General features: G+C 37.3%; 1 protein-coding gene across 10 annotated transcripts in view; it reads right to left on the bottom strand.

The window, feature by feature from the left end:
• LOC126334773 (arfGAP with SH3 domain, ANK repeat and PH domain-containing protein) overlaps positions 1 to 16,996 on the bottom strand; it is a 1,031,989-nt gene that overhangs the window by 70,351 nt on the left and 944,642 nt on the right. For all 10 annotated transcript variants that reach the window (XM_049997423.1, XM_049997407.1, XM_049997360.1 and 7 more), the window contains exons 11-12: positions 16,624 to 16,902; positions 11,350 to 11,469 (exon numbers count right to left, since the gene is read on the bottom strand). In XM_049997423.1, coding sequence (XP_049853380.1) covers positions 11,350 to 11,469; positions 16,624 to 16,902 — 399 coding nt within the window. The remainder of the gene's footprint in view (positions 1 to 11,349; positions 11,470 to 16,623; positions 16,903 to 16,996) is intronic.

Genomic DNA, 16,996 nt, shown 5'->3' with positions numbered 1-16,996 from the left:
TCTTATTGAGATTCATTGGTAGAAAGTATATTGACTTCTACTATGCTGAACTAGGGCACTTGAGCTCACTACGAAATTTACAAAATTTGCAAAATGAGGTACGTTCTACACATCTGGCACAGTTCACATAAAAAAACTTCACTAAAGGTGCTATCATGTGAATTATTACAATATATGCACTGAGGTCAAAATATGGTGTAAAATGCATTATAAATGTTTAAATTCATGGAGCAATATCAATGAAATCTTAGAAAGTTTCCAGAATGAGATTTTCACTCTGCAGCGGAGTGTGCACTGATATGAAACTTCCTGGCAGATTAAAACTGTGTGCCCGACCGAGACTCGAACTCGGGACCTTTGCCTTTCGCGGGCAAGTGCTCTACCAACTGAGCTACTGAAGCACGACTCACGCCCGGTACCCACAGCTTTACTTCTGCCACTATCTCATCTCCTACCTTCCAAACTTTACAGAAGCTCTCCTGCAAACCATGCAGAACTAGCCTCCTGAAAGAAAGGATATTTCGGAGACATGGCTTGGCCACAGCCTGGGGGATGTTTCCAGAATGAGATTTTCACTCTGCAGCGGAGTGTGCATTGATATGAAACTTCCTGGCAGATTAAAACTGTGTGCCCGACCGAGACTCGAACTCCGGACCTTTGCCTTTTTACTGGCAGAAGTAAAGCTGTGAGTACCGGGCGTGAGTCGTGCTTCGGTAGCTCAGCTGGTAGAGCACTTGCCCACAAAAGGCAAAGGTCGGGCACACAGTTTTAATGTGCCAGGAAGTTTCAAATCTTAGAAATATGAATTCACTCTCCAGAAGACTAAACCATACAAACATGCTTGCAATATGCATTTGCATGGAAATCTAGGCCTTACTAATATTACGATTATCATTATAAATCTCCCTGTATTACCTTCCCTCACCTGTCTCCTTAATATCTTTATTTATTTGTAATTTACATTTTGTACCCACGTTGAGGCCTCTTCTCTTACTATCATCAAGTCATTATAAGAAGTGCTCCAAAATTTTAAATACCAGATTGGTGCCTCTCCTGATACACAATGTGGAAAACTTCCTGCCCTACAACTCCTGTACACCTTATCTTTTCTTGTTCGAACAACTTACGGGAATACAGCTGGTAACATTTTCTGCAACTGCTGATATTTTCACTCGTGAAAACACTTCTTAGTTTCAGGGCATTAATGCAATGAAAAAAGGGCTGTGCAAGGAAACTAAAACCCTCAGTAGGTGGGGATATTCCTACTAAGAAACAAAATATGGCATATGCATAAATATGAAAGACACTGTAAAAACTGTTACTACCACACAATAAAAGATTACCAATGTCAGTAGTTATCAATAGTGGATATTAATTACCAATCAATGAGTGGGCAAGTAGGATCTTCTCTGCCCTTCTGTTGTTTGACAAGGGAGAGGGTAGGATTCCAATCTGAATTACAGCAAAAACATCCATCTCTATTTATGAAGTCACTTGCTAATTTAATCTCCATTTGTTCTTTAATAACATTATCACAGTAGTTGGTTGTGCACTCCAGAATCTCTATTTGTTATATTCCATAGAGACCAGTATCAAGGCAATGTTCTGAAATAGCAAAATTGCGTTGCTGTTGTAAGCACGTGTCATGCTTGTGATCAACACATCGGTCCTCCATGATCCTGATGGCCTGTCCAATACATGACATGCCACAACTGCAAGGGATACAGTAGACATGGCATGACCAATAGGTGACATGCCACAACTGCAAGCGATACAGTTGACATCACCTTATGCAAACTGTGACTGTCACTCTATTTTTTCAAAGAATATGACCAACCCTGTTGGGAATACTACCTGCATGGGGCAGAAGGTCTGTAGACTTAGATGCTATCTTGTTATTTCATCACTCGCTCTATTCACCATTGGCCAACAGCACAATGCATATCCGATTTGTCTTTTACCACAACCATTGTGGCAAAATGTGACTCTTGAAGGTGGGGCAGCTCAGCTGACAAACTCTCAGTGTCTTGGGCGACACTGGCCTCGTGGAACAGGATACGAAGTACCATTACATGCTGAGATGGACAGTAACAATTGTCAGCCTAAAGATACAAATCAATGTGAGTTAGCTTCCTATAAATGGTACATCCCAAAGTACCTTCGATATTCCTCCTGACCAGTATTTCAAGGGAGGGAAAACAGCTATCGTTTCCCAACACCATAGTGAAGTGAACATTTGGGTGGATTGAATTCAGATGTACTAAAAAGCTGTTCATATTTGCACTGCCACTCACAACACGCAGATTCTGGCATGCACTTCCAGCTACTGGGATAATGCTATTAAGGAAGGAGTGGAGGTTAAATTAGTAAGTGACCTTATAAATAGAGATGGAAGTTTTTGCTTAAATTCTGCTTGGAATCCTGCTCTCTCCCTGGAGACAGAGAGAGAGAGAGAGAGAGAGAGAGAGAGAGAGAGAGAGAGAGAGAGTGTGTGTGTGTGTGTGTGTGTGTGTGTGTGTGTGTGTTAGAGAGAGAGAGAGAGAGAGAGAGAGAGAGAGAGAGAGAGAGAGAGAGAGAGAGAGTGTGTGTGTGTGTGTGTGTGTGTTTCTGTCTTTCTTCATATGTCTTGCTCAGCACAGCCTTCCTACTAAGGCTTTATGAAATCAAGATGGTGGCTAGCAAGAGAGCTGCACAGCACACAACTCACTAGTTTATTCAATGACTAAAGGTGTTCCATAACAGTGCCTCCGTTTTCAACCTCTGTAAATCTCATGTTGAGTGCTTCTAAGGCAGTGCTACACTTCCACCTTTTACCCTCCTGCCTGTGTAGCATTAAAATAGCAGTAAGATGATGAAAACCATGCAATGATTTCTCCATCTGCAGCGACAGCAGTGCAGGAGCCTAGCTAATCCTGGAAAAAGCTGCCATGCCGCCTCCCATGCCAACACATTTCGATGGGCTCGTCTGCAGACTGGTGTCAACAGTGTTGCATCACTGTTTCATTGCATAGCCCCCTCTCATTGCATTTATGCCTTGTCATGGTAACCATCACTGATGCCACCTCCACAACAGTTCTTGAGAAAATCTAGTGCTCCACAGAAATCAGTGTGAATGAGATCAGTACCCTAAAGAAGTCTGTTGCCAAAGCTGATGAGAAAGTGCATATGTTTCAAAACAGATCACTGAAAGACCAACATGCAATTGAACAATACCTATTTGTAATAATCTTAAAGTGTTTGGAATATCATAAGAATCTTGTGAAAATACAGATGAAGTGGTTATCAGTACTGCTCGTGAAAAGTAGGCATACAGGTTTCAGGGTCAGATGGCAGATCCCACAACACTAGGACTTATCATAATAAAATTAATGCCCTACTGAGAATGATCATAAGTCTTCAGGGCAAAGAAGAAACTAATGATATCAGGAGTTACAATACAAGAGGACCTTGCATCCGACAGGATGAAAATACTGAACATTGTGATTTCCCAGTTTAGCTTACAGAATGTGTGGATCATCGAAGGCAGAATAATCAAATCAGCTATAGAAAACTGAGTGCCAACACAGAACTTAAAGGCATAAACTGTGCGAGCCCAAAATGACTTTCTCTTTGTTAATACACATTTCATCTTGTATTCCTCCTTAGAGCACTTTATGTTGATAATTACTACTAATTATTAACTTACAGAATCATTTTTCTTACTTTCTGTCCTCATATACCCTGAATTTCAGTATTTTCCTCATTATTCTCATAGTACTTTGATCCTGATTATCAATTTACTATTAAATTATGATTTTATTAATTAGTAACATATTCTTGAATACAATGTTTATCTATTGTTCTCAATGTTTCCTTTTAAATTATTATTTTTCGTTCCTGTTCAGTATGGTTACTATTAGTACTGCATTATATTTTTATTCACTAATTACTTTGTAATCTTGCTTTATCCATTAAATTGAAGGATCTTTCTCCCTGCTTAACTCACATACCCTTGATTATCGTGCTCTGTGTTATAGGCAGCATACCCGACCTTGAATACCTCTTACCGGTTACCTATTTTTTGGACCACTATCTGACTTATTGTGCATTGAGCACAATCTCTTACCATACCGTTTGCATTCTGCAATGCATCGAGCCTTGCCTGTTTCCAAGACAATTTTTCTTCTTACTGGCCAGCTTATTGTGGAAGCAACTAAAATGGCTCTATGTTACAACTTGCATACAGAAAAGAGCAGTTTTTAACAGACCACTTGCACAGTTTCACTGAATATTTCATGATCTCAGCTTTCATGTTGTACTCCTGATGGACACATGGCTGAAGCAGAGTATCCCATCGAACTCTGTAAGCCTTGACACCTGTGTTTCTCCAAAAAAAAAAAAACAAGGGGATGGAGCACCAGTCATGTCCAAAAATTAGGACAAGCAGACTAAATACATGTTTATTGAAATTATACCTCCCAACAAAAAGTTTTATCTGTCTTATAAAAGCCACCCAAATTTGGCAGCTGCCTAGCTTTGAATCCATGCTCTCAGGGCTTGAATCTCTGTATGACCATGTACTTGTAGCTGGAGATACAGACATACATTTTCTATACAGCAGTATGTTCATTTCAAAAATCAGGTATGTGCTTTCCTGCTCAAACCTTACACTGTTTCCATTTGGGCCAACTCGCCATACAGCATACGTGCACATGTTTATCAGTATCTGCAAGCAAATGTCCACGCAGAGCAACCAGATCTTTGCATCTAACAAGTCTCCCACGAGTGAAACACTCATGACTTATTTTAAGAAATGTCCAAAGAACCAACTACAACTGACAACTTTTAGGGATTTTAAGCACATGAATACATCTCAGCTTACAGTTGATATCTCTGATATTTCTTGGCAGGAAACAACTTCAATATAAATTATGAAATATCTAATTTCACTGACAGACTCAATAATTTATACAGTAAACATACTCCTCTAAAAACTGTAAGAGTAAAGAGAAAACTTGCACTATGGTATACAGATCACCTTAAAACAGTATCAGAGACACAATACAAATGACATATAAATGCCATCCCACATCTGATAAGCATCTCTCCTACAAAAATCTACAAAACCAAGTTTGTCAGCCTGTGAGAAATGACTACGTCTATTTACATTCTACCAGCATTATATAAGGCTTCAGAGTACATAGTTCTCATTTCTGCAAAAATAGCAGCATTATAACTGCTCTTATAAAAGTCAGTGATGAACTGAAACAAGCTAAGGAGGAACAAAAGGTGACTATTAGATGCTTTTCGGATTTTGTCAAAGCTTTTGACACCACTAGCCTTAACATTCAACTTGCTAAGCTCAAAAATCAAAACTTTTCTTCAAGTGCTGTACAACAGTTCCACTCCTACATTACATTCTGTCAACAGTATGTAATGATCAGTACAAAAGGTCACAATGGAGGGATGATTATCAGGGATCCCACAAGAATCAGTGTTGTGTCCATTACTTTTCTCATTATCTGCTAACCACATTTTGACTATTCTGTCCCACTGTAAATATCACATACACAGACACCTTCAGCTACACCAAAGATAAAAAAACTCATGCACAGCCATCCACAGCATGTAAATGCTGACTGCCTTGCCTTATCAGAGTGGGCACAGAACATATGTTTGAAATTTAACCCATCCAAAATGGAAGCAATATTAGTTCTTCAAAGACTTATTATCTCTCAATTCAGGAAATTCCGCCAACACTCAGTGATAAATACCAGAGAAATATGTTTCCTTGCTTCTGCAAATAACTTGGTGATAATTTTGAACTGTCACTAATACTGGACTGAACACACGACTGTGATCTATAAGAGGGTATCAGCATCACTGTATTCACTTCAAAAATATAAAAAAAGGAATTTCCTCTCGAGCTTAAAAAGAAACTCATAGAATAATATTTCACTGAAGAAATACGGCAACCAGCCCACTATTATTACCTATACTTGATTATGGTGATCACTTTCTTCAAGGAATTTCCTAAGAGAACTTTCACCAGCTGGAGTTGGTACAGACTGCCTGTGTGCGATACAATTGTGATGTTTGATACTTTGACAGTATCACTTCTGCCTAGAAACAATTACCATGGCTATATGTCAGAATGCATAGAGAATGTCATACTCGGTATCTGCTGTATCATCTTCTCCGTCACTGCATTCCTTCTTATTTAGTTTGAACTCTTAATGCTATTGTCTGAACAGCGCAGCAGAAATATTCATTCTCAACAAAATAAAATCTTTTCTATACCACTACATAACAAACCCATCTTATCACTATTATTTTCTGTATCAGGAACCTGATTTCAGAATGATCTTCCTCAATATATCAGAGAAATTAAATTACTTTCAAACTTCAAAAGAGAGCTAATGGTTCCCCTTCCATCACAACAGTATCTCTTCCATAGAGCTGTCTGCACCACACTCTTGTCAACACACCTCCCCCTTCCATTGTTCTCTTCCCATCATACAGTCATCTATTGAAAACAATTGTTACTGTCATTTGCAATCTTCTCCTCTCTCTTTATCCCTTATGTTTCTGATAATAAGACACACTTCAAAAGTGCTACGCTAATCAGTATTGCCATTATTCTTAATGTCCTATATTATTTTTCTTATTATTTCATTACTAATGCCACCTGTTTGTGTATGTGTATTATTGTATGAGTATGTGTAAATGTGTGTAATTCCTACACTGATGGAAGGGATGGCCCTCAGGCCCTGACCTGGTCAAGTTAAACAGAAAAAAATAAATTTTCTTGCCTTTGTGCCTTGAAAATGACGCAGTGTTTGCCTGTTGAAATACCAGCGATTGCCAAATATGTCATCTGGGTGCATTGCTGCAAGATGTTTCAACATTTTATGTACAGTAATAAACACAAGTTTCACATTATCCTTTCTTTTTCTTTTTTCAAGAGTTGGGGGGAGGGGGGGGGGGGAGATTGCATTTTTTCTGCAGTGTATAGTTCTTTTTGCAGCAATGAATGTTTGCCAGATGATCTGAACATTGTGCTCATGTTAAGATCAACCAACTCACTGTATTTAAGCCTTCCACATTTCCTTCTATTAGCAAATTGATGATTCCTTGATCCTTCAGGTATACCATATCAACCCATAATCATTCAGTATCTCCTCAATGGTATTTAATACACATATCTAATCTTCAGCATTTGTCTACGACACCACATTCTCTTCTTGCATGAACTGTTTACTGTCCACATTTCACCTTTATATAAGGCTATACACCAAACAAATGCATTAAGAAAGGACTTCTTACACTTAAATTTATATTTGATGCGTGCTATTGCCAGTTTGCATTTTATATCCCCTCTACTTTGGCCATAATCTCAGTTATTCCACTGTCCAATTAGGAAAACCAAGTACTACTTTTAGTATCTGATTTCCTAGCCCAGTTTTCTCAGCATTGCATGTTTTCATTTAACTACGTTCCATTACCCTAGTTTAACTTTTGTTGGTATTCATCCTCTGATCACTTTTCACAACATTGTCAATTCTGTTCAACTGCCTTTTCAAGGTCATCTCTGAAAGAATTAAAATGGTGGTGGCTAGGTTTTTATTTCTTCACCCTGAACTTTAGTCCCCTATCCAAATTTCTCCTTGGTTTCCTCACAGTTTACTCGATGTACTGACTGAATTACACTTTATAACTGCAGTCTTGTTTCTTTATAAATTGTTAATATCCTTTTACTCCCTGTATCTTATACTTGACACCTTCATTGTTTTGAAAAGATTCCAGCAACAAAGGTCTTTCTCAAACTCTACAAATACTACAAACACCAGTTCTTTTCAGTTATTCTTATATGAGAAGTCATCAGGTCAGTGTTGTCTTGTGTCTTCCCACATTTCTCTGGAGCCCTAACTTATTTCCCTCAAGGTTGGTTTTTATCAGTTTTAACATTCTTCTGTAAATAATTCTTGTCAGTATTTTGCAACTATGACTTATTAACAGATAATCAGGAAATGTTCACACCTGACTGCATCGGCCTTTTTTTAAATTAAAATTATTACAGTCTTCTTGAAGACTAAGGGTATTTCACCTGTGTCATACATCTTGAACATCAGATTTAATAGTTTTGTTATGCCTGGTTGTCCCAAGGATCTCAATAATTCTGAGGGAATGTTGTATGCTCCTAGGGCCTTATTTTGACTTAGGTCATTCATTGCTCTGTCAAAGTCTTCTTGCAGTGTCATATCTCCCATTTGATCTTCAATTACTTCTTATTTCCTTTCTATACTATTGTCTACATGTCGGTTTCTCTTGTATAGCTTCTCAGTACATCCCTTCACACCTTTCAGCTTTCCTCTCTTTTTCTTATTACTGACTTTCTGTCTGAGTATGTGATAGTCATACAGTAGTTTCTCTTTCTCTAAAGGCCTCTTCAATTCTCCTATAGGCAGCGTCTATCTTTCCCCTAGCCATGCATGCAACTACAGGCTTGAATTTGTCCTCTAACCTGTCATGCTTTATCACTTTGCCCTTTCTATCAGTCCCATAATTTAGACATTGTATTCACTTTTGCTCTTTTCATTTCCTATATTTCTACATTTTCTCCTTCCTCAATTAAATTCAATATATCTTGAGTCATCCAAGGTTTTCTACTGGGTTTTGTCTTTTTTGCTTATTTAATCTTCTACTACTGTCACTATTTTCATCTCCCTTTGCCACCCACTCATCTGTTATTGCATTTATTTCTCCTGTTTCAGTCAATTGTGGCCTAAAGCTATTTATTAAACTCCAAACTAACTTTGGTTCATTCCATTTATCCAGGTCCCATTGCCTTAATTTCCTACCTCTCAGCAATTTCTTCAGTTTTAATCTGCAGTTCATAATCAGTAAGGTCAGAGTCTACATTTGTCCCTGGAAAGATTTTTGTATTTTGAAATCTGATTCCGAAACAGTTGTCTTGTGTTGTTGTTGTTGTTGTTGTTGTTGTTGATGTCTGGTTTGATGCAGGTCTACACAATACTCTTGCCTCGATATCTGAGAATGTGTCCTATCAACCAATCCCTCTTTAGTCAAATTATGCCACAAATTTCTTTTTTCTTCGATTTTATTTGGTACCTAATCTTTCTTTACACAATCACCCCACATAACCTTCAGCATTTTTCTGTAGCATCATATTTCAAAAGCTTCCATTCCCTTCTCATCAGTACTGCTTATGATCCCAGTTTCACTATTAAATTTATATTTGGTGTTAACAAATTTCTCTTCCTTAGAACAACTTTTCTTGCCATTTCCATTCTGTATTTAGTTACTCTTTACTTCAAGCATCGTAAGTCATTTTACTGTCCAAATAGCAAAACTCATCTACTACTTTTAGTGTCTCATTTCCTAATCTAATTTAATCTAATTCCCGAGTACCGCCTGATTTAATTTGGCTGCATTCCATGACCTCTGTTTGGCTTTTGCTAATGTTCATCTTATATCCTTCTTTGATGCTGCCACCCCATTCAACAGCATTTGAAGTCCTTTACTCTGTCTGAAGGAATTCAAATGTTGGTGGCCAACCTCAAACTCTTCATTTCTTTTCCCTGAATTTTAATTCCCTTTCCAAATTTCTCCTTGCTTTCCTCTGTAATCTGTGTGAAACCTTTCTCTGTCTCCAGGACTCTTTTTCCTTCACCAAGTTTTTTCAGTGAATAAATTATGCTCTATGCAAAATTCTACCGCATGGCTTCCCCTTTCATTTCTTTCTCCTTGTCCATGCTCTCCTGCTGTTTTTCCTCCTCTTCCTTTGTTTACTATAGTATTCCAGTCACCCATAACAATTAAATTTTCATGCTCCATAACTATCTTAATAATTTCTTTAGTTACATTATAGGTTCTTTCCATCTCTTTATCATCTGTGGAGCTATTAGCATATGAATGGGTCCTATTGTAGTAGGTGTTAGATTCATGTCTTTCTTCACTACTGCAATACATTCATTATGCTGTTCACAATAGCTTAGTTACATTATTTTTTCTCACTCATTATTAGACTTACTCCTGCATTAACCATATCTGATCTGATGTTTATAACATAACATGCTAAAATAGCTGCATAAGCAATACCTCTTTTTGAACTGACAGTGTCTGAAGTTTCAATCAATTTATTACATTCATTTTATCATATACATGATATAGAAACACACACACACACACAGAGAGAGAGAGAGAGAGAGAGAGAGAGAGAGAGAGAGAGAGAGAGAGAGAGAGAGAGGGGGGGGGGGGAATAACATTTTCTTAGTTACACTTCACATATTTTGTCTTCTTTTTACATGCAAGTTGGAAAAAATAAAGATTTTGCATAAAAATCAAAAGATGAGCACTATCTGTTTAGGTAGCAAAGAAATTTATCAACATTATAGAAACTTTGATGTAATACTAACCTCTTCAATTCTTTTTTAAATACATGTAAGTTTAGTATACTTTTTGTTTCTTTCAGTAAGACATTGAACATTATTTTGGGTGGATACATAACACTATTTTGGTACAGGGATTTTGAATGTATGATTCTATGGAAATCATGCCTGTTTCTGGTTTGATAGTTGTGTACTTGACTGTTTAGAGAAGAGAATTCTTGATTTGGCTTCAGGAAACATACTGATTCACAGATGAATAAACTAGGGAGGGTCAAAATTTTCAAACTCCTCAAAGAGTCCTCTACATGGATCTCTGTAGGCAACACCCTTCAGAATACGAATAGCTCTCTTTTGGAGCTTAAAACAACTTTTTGTGAAACCTGTATTCCCCCAAAATATAATACCATATCTTAGATTACTATGTGTGTAAGAGTAGTAGGCACTTAGTACTGTTTCAAAATTGCAGTTTTCTTAATATATAGAAGTATTTACTAAGTTTTTTATTCAATAGTTCAACACGTTTTTCCCATCTCAAGTTATTGTCCAGCCACACATCTAAAAATTTTGTAAAAGAAGTTTGTCTATGAGACATTTCCCAATCTCTACTATTATGTTTATTTTTTTTTCTTATGTGCCTGAAGTTCATCCAAGTGTTTTTTTTTTTTTGTCATTTATAATTAAGTAATTGTCCTTGAACCATTCTGCTATCTCATTCATTGTTGAAGCTATTTTTTCTTGTAGGTCCGCTTCACTAACTCCCTTAATAAAAACGCTCGTATCGTCTGTACTGGTTCTTCAGAATCAATGTACCTTCCATTTTGTCAAGGAACCTCAGCTGCCATGTCAAACTGACATTACGAATCTGTTGCAAGTTTGTGATTATGTCAGCAAAACTTACATGAAAAACATATTTTGATTTCTTATTTAATGATGTACGTGCAACTTTTATTTTGCTTACCCTGTCATCAATGATTGTTTCATCATCTGAGAAATCTGTTGACCCTTCATCATGTGACAAATTCCAGTCAATGTTCACATTATCAAAATGACTCTTCTGCCTCTGAAGTGCATGGCGCAGCTGAATACAGAAAATATTTTAGTCAAGTACAATATTTAGATTACAATGATGGTGAGGAGGAGGAGGAGGAGGAGGAGGAGGCGGAGGAGGAAGGGGTTTAATGTATGATAATGAGTAGGAAAGTGATGACCGTAACATATTTTACAATACAGGAAAATAGTACAAAAATTGAAAGCTGTACTTTCCAAGAAAAAAAGCCAAATATATACTAACTATATTGAGATACCTTAAGCTTCTTCAACCAGTGATTCCATTCAGGAAATAAGATGCAAAGAAAACGAAAAGTGAATATCTGCCAGCAACAATGTTGTAACCCTCACTTTCCTACAATGCTGGGTTTTCACATATAGCTATTGTATCCAGCAATAGTGAGGCACATAGGAAGTTATGTTTGTAAATATGTACATTAAGTGCTCTTTTTCTTTTGTTGCAAATTTGCTGCAGGTTGCTTGGGTGGCTAAATGTAACAATGGAGGAGGAAAGTCATGTGGAGTATGGGTGAAAACATAAACAGAGAATGGAAATGTAAAATTAAGAACAATAAATGGATCAGGAATGTAAAGAAACACAAATAGAATTTATGGCAATCAAACTTGGTCCATAATAAAGAACCTGTGTTGGGGGAAAATCACTTCTGAACAGCCAGGTACGAAACCAATGTGAAGACAATCTAAAAAAATCAGTATGTTTAATGGGAGATTCATATGATTAATTGCCTATATTATATTTAAAGTATAATCAGAGCCTTTATTATCACCTGTATTATATTAACTTTACTTATATGTTCTGCTCTTTTTACAGATGTAAATGTAAATACCAGTGCAGGACACTAAGTCTGGAGGACAACAAAATGCTATTTGAAGAATTCTACAATTTAGAACTATAATGCACAAACAAGACATTTAGCTTCACCATGTATTGAAATAGCTGATATCAAGCTCAAAGAGACTAAGGAGGTCATTTTGTGCAGACACTGTTGTACATTTCTTCTCAAAAAGTACTTAAATGTGCAAACACAGGTCTGTCAGAAAATTTTGTGCATAGTATACAGAATCATTGCAAGACATCTGCAAATGCTCCAGGAGTAGATAAAACAAGGCATTCCATTTGAAGACAAAATGGGTAGGCATAGGAACTGCCAAAACAAACTGCAGGATGGCCTGAAGTATTTGATAACAAACCACATTGATAAGTTACTAAAACAAGAAACCCACTACTTGACACGTAACGTTGACATTACAACACATAATGGCAGCGAAAACTCCACCTATGTTTAGAGTAATTGGAAAAACTGCATTGCCACATGAACACAGGCAAAGAAGTAACCCTATTTACTTCACCAACGAGACAGGAAAACGTACCACAACTTCAAAACTATGACAAGTTGTATATTGTGTAGCAGAACAGCTACCAAAACAAGTGGGCAATAACATCATGTAAGTCAAAAATAAAAATAGAACCCACTGATGATAGCACAAAAGTGCTGAAACATGTATGGGTGAAACAAAAGAAAGAAAGGTGTCTTGCATAAGGCGGAACTTCTCATCCCATTTTCTTAGCAAGCACGGAGACAAGAAGAAGAACTGAACCACAAGATGATTATAATTAGCTTGAATAACCTGCCAAGACAGTATGGAGTCCCACTCCCTGTATCTACAGAAAAGAAAGCTAATCTGATAAACATGTGTAGATATGTCCCAGAAAAATATCGAGCCTTTTATGAGAATCTAAAGATAAAGTGAAGTGATGATGTGATGGTTAATCACTGCAAAATATTCTTTTGCAACTATGTTTCTAGTGTTCAGTGAATTCTGTTAATCAATGGGAAGCTCTAACAACAAATAATGCAAATTGCAAATATATGTTCTGTTTCATTACTTTAATCTAGAATAAAACAAAAAAAAATTAAAAAATTTTTAGTGGCACAAATGTTGTAACCTGCAAAAATGTGCTACTTCAATTACAGTTACAAAATTTTTGCATGAACGTCCAATTATCATCTCTCATATCTTGATTTTAAATTCACACATTGTCCAAATTATTGTACATTACAAATTAGTGAACTCATTTAAACTGATTACCAATGACAGAACAAAATCATTCACAAACATTCCACTTGTTTTCTTGTTTTTGTTCGCTCCTGAACAATTGACATTTTGAGAGAACATTTTTGCCAGCAGGTATTCAGGAGCAGAACTCTAAGAAACTTTCACTGAGTGAACTCATAAACCTGAACTGAAAAGCAGAATCTTACCTTCCTAGTGCATTATAGTTCCAAACACAGGTATGGACCAAAACAACAATATCTGTTGAAAGCAGGCACTGCTACTAACTCTAATACCTCTCACTTTATACCAATGTAATTGTCATGTCCAAAATTGTGAAATATTTTAATATTATCGCTCTCTTGTTCAGTGCCTGATCTCTTACATATAGGTGACATCTTATAAATGTATCTTAAAACCCTCACACACCATCCGGTGCCAGAGTGAACAACTAATCACTGACAAATGGCTGTTCTAGATTGATATAGCTGATGATGAAATGAATCTTTAAATACTGTTAATAGAAACTACTTTTGTGATCCTCTACAGATCTGATTCAGCACAAGGATAATTTGTGTCCAGGATGGACCATTCAGTCTGCAGCAGACTGGATACTGATGTGAACCTTCCCAGACACCAGCCTAGAATTCGAATGCAGACTTTATCTTTTTGCATGATGCTTTTGCTCACAAGAGGTATGCAGGTGCAGATCAAAGCTTGGTCCACACTGAAGTCCCAACCTGGTACACAGTTTTAATGTCTCAGGAATGTTCACAATGATACATAGTTTCAGCACACAGAGATTCATCCTGCAAACAATAGTACTATATTGCAGCTGAGCCAGTCTCTGTCTTACCTTGTCTTGTAGTAGTGCCAGTTCAGCAAGACATGCAGGAAACTTGTGTTGAGTTTGGAAAGTGTAACAGACGTACTGGCTGAGGGTGCTACCCAGGCATGGCTCACAACTTCGATTGGTAAGAGCACGTCTTTTTCTCATATTTTAAAAGAAGTCATTTCTGTGTATGCTGTTTGTTCATTTTGAAATAAACATTTCATTAGCTAATTTTGGTGTCTCATGATGTTAAACACGTCATGTGTATTCCCACTTCAATATTTATGCTATGTATTAATATGTTACGCATGCTGACACAGTGATAAAAACTGCATAAGAGTTGCACTTTTTCTGTTTTACGTAATATGTACTTTACATATACGACTGCTGCATCCACACCCATCATAACTGTGCAAAACTCTGATGTTGATTTTTCTCCACAATGAAGTGTGGAATATAAAATGCTGGTGGCATAACAATTTTTATTTGGACATAGCCTGACAATGCCCATGGGGGCAAAATTACCTAACTGTTCAATAATGAAATAAATTTATTTCAAATTAAATAACAGCCAATGCAGGAAAATGGTGTGCTTCAAGAAATTTACATATTTACAGTGGCTGTTGACCCACATAGAAAAAAAACTAGTAAGAACACTGCCAACACAAGGCCAAAGTCTGTGTTCAAGTTACAACCGAATGCACAGTTTTAACCTCTAAGGAACTTCATGATTTGCACATCTCACTGCAGAAAATACATGCCAACTTTTCAAATTTTCATTACATTTCATTCCTCTTAAGTTGTAACCTTAACTTCACCCTTATTCCATCATATTGTGACATTATCACATAAAGTCACTTTTTCATGCCCAGTGGGAAAGAATATGTAAATCACTGTTCCAGTGAAATCCTCCAAATATTACTCTGCCATTACCACATACTATGTGTGACTCAATACCTGTGAGGTCAGCACAGCAGACTGCCACACCAAGGAGCCTGAGTTCGATTCCTGGCTACGTCGGGGATTTTCTCTGCTCAGGGACAGGGTGTTGTGTTGTCTTCATCATCATCATCATCATCATCATGATCTCATCCCCATTGACATGCAAGTCACTGAAGTGCAATGAACTAAAGAGACTTGCACCAGGCGACTGGTCTACCCGGTGGTAGGCCCTAGCCACACGACATTTCCATTTACCACATACTATGAAAAATTTTAACCACCTACCAATGTAAATTTGTATGCTGAATATTGAACATCTATCGAGTGCAATTCAAAAAATGAACTTACTATTTAAACAGTCTTATGTCAAATATAGAATATAAAATGTTGACTGACAATGGCAAGGAAAGCATTTCTGAAGAAGAGAAATTTGTTAACATTGAGTATAGATTTAAGTGTCAGGAAGTCATTTCTGAAAGTATTTGTATGGAGTGTAGCCATGTATTGAAGTGAAAAACGGACGATAAATAGTTTGGACAAGAAGAGAATAGGAGCTTTAGAAATGTGGTGCTACAGAAGAATGCTGAAGATTAGATGGGTAGATCACATAACTAATGAGGAGGTATTGAATAGAATTGGGGAGAAGAGGAGTTTGTGGCACAACTTGACTAGAAGAAGGGATCAGTTGGTAGGACATGTTCTGAGGCATCAGGGGATCACCAATTTAGTATTGGAGGGCAGCATGGAGGGTAAAAATCATAGAGGGAGACCTAGAGATGAGTACACTAAGCAGATTCAGAAAGATGTAGGCTGCAATATGTACTGGGAGATGAAGAAGCTTGTGCAAGATAGAGTAGCATGGAGAGCTGCATCAAACTAGTCTCAGGACTGAAGACCACAACAACAACATGCAAATATTTTTCCTTGCAATGTCATCAGTGTAGAAGATGCTTGTCTCATTACTTTCAAATGTTAACCAACACAATTGCAGGAAAAAACCACAGACATTTCCTCATTATATCGAGTCCCTATTCATTGCAAAAAAGAAAACCAGCATCTAGCTAAACAGCTGATCTCATTGAAATCTTTCTGGGTGTACTGTCATATCAATCTTATAAAATACTAATATAACCAAAGTTTCACCTGTGTTGCAGTGGCCTTTCCCAGGTCAACTCAAGCAGTATCAGCAAAATGTCAGTGATTCTAGTATTTTAGCATGTTAAGTATTTTTTAAAAGGAAATGGCAGTACACCCAGAAGGATTTTAACGAGTTTGGCAGTGGTCATGAGAGCCTATGTATTTATAAAACATCTGAATGTAGATAGTTGTACAGACCAGTTCCTCACAGGTTGAGTGACCACGCTCCTGGGCGATATCCATTGGTGTTTTGTCTCGAGAATTACGCACTGTTGGATCGGCTCCACTGCGCAACAGCAGTTTCATACATTCAGGTCGATCATGGAGGGCACAGAGATGTAGTGCAGTGTCACCTCCTGGAGTTGTGCCACGGTCTAGAGAATGTGTTGACATGTTCTGCACCAAGAAGTCAACCAGGTGGAGTGAATTCCCCATCTCACGTGCCACTGCAAGATGAAGTGCTGTCTCCCCACAATCCTATAAAACATGACACATCTGTTAAAAAGGGGTTCAAGCCTAATTTTTGGTTTCAGCTTCATAAATATTGCTGCATAAAATGGATAATAGAATA

The sequence above is a fragment of the Schistocerca gregaria genome, chromosome 1, assembly GCF_023897955.1.
Source record: "Schistocerca gregaria isolate iqSchGreg1 chromosome 1, iqSchGreg1.2, whole genome shotgun sequence".
In the NCBI taxonomy this organism is placed as follows: domain Eukaryota; kingdom Metazoa; phylum Arthropoda; class Insecta; order Orthoptera; family Acrididae; genus Schistocerca; species Schistocerca gregaria.
The sequence above is the reverse complement of the archived record's forward strand: the minus strand, read 5'-3'. Positions and strand labels throughout refer to the sequence as shown.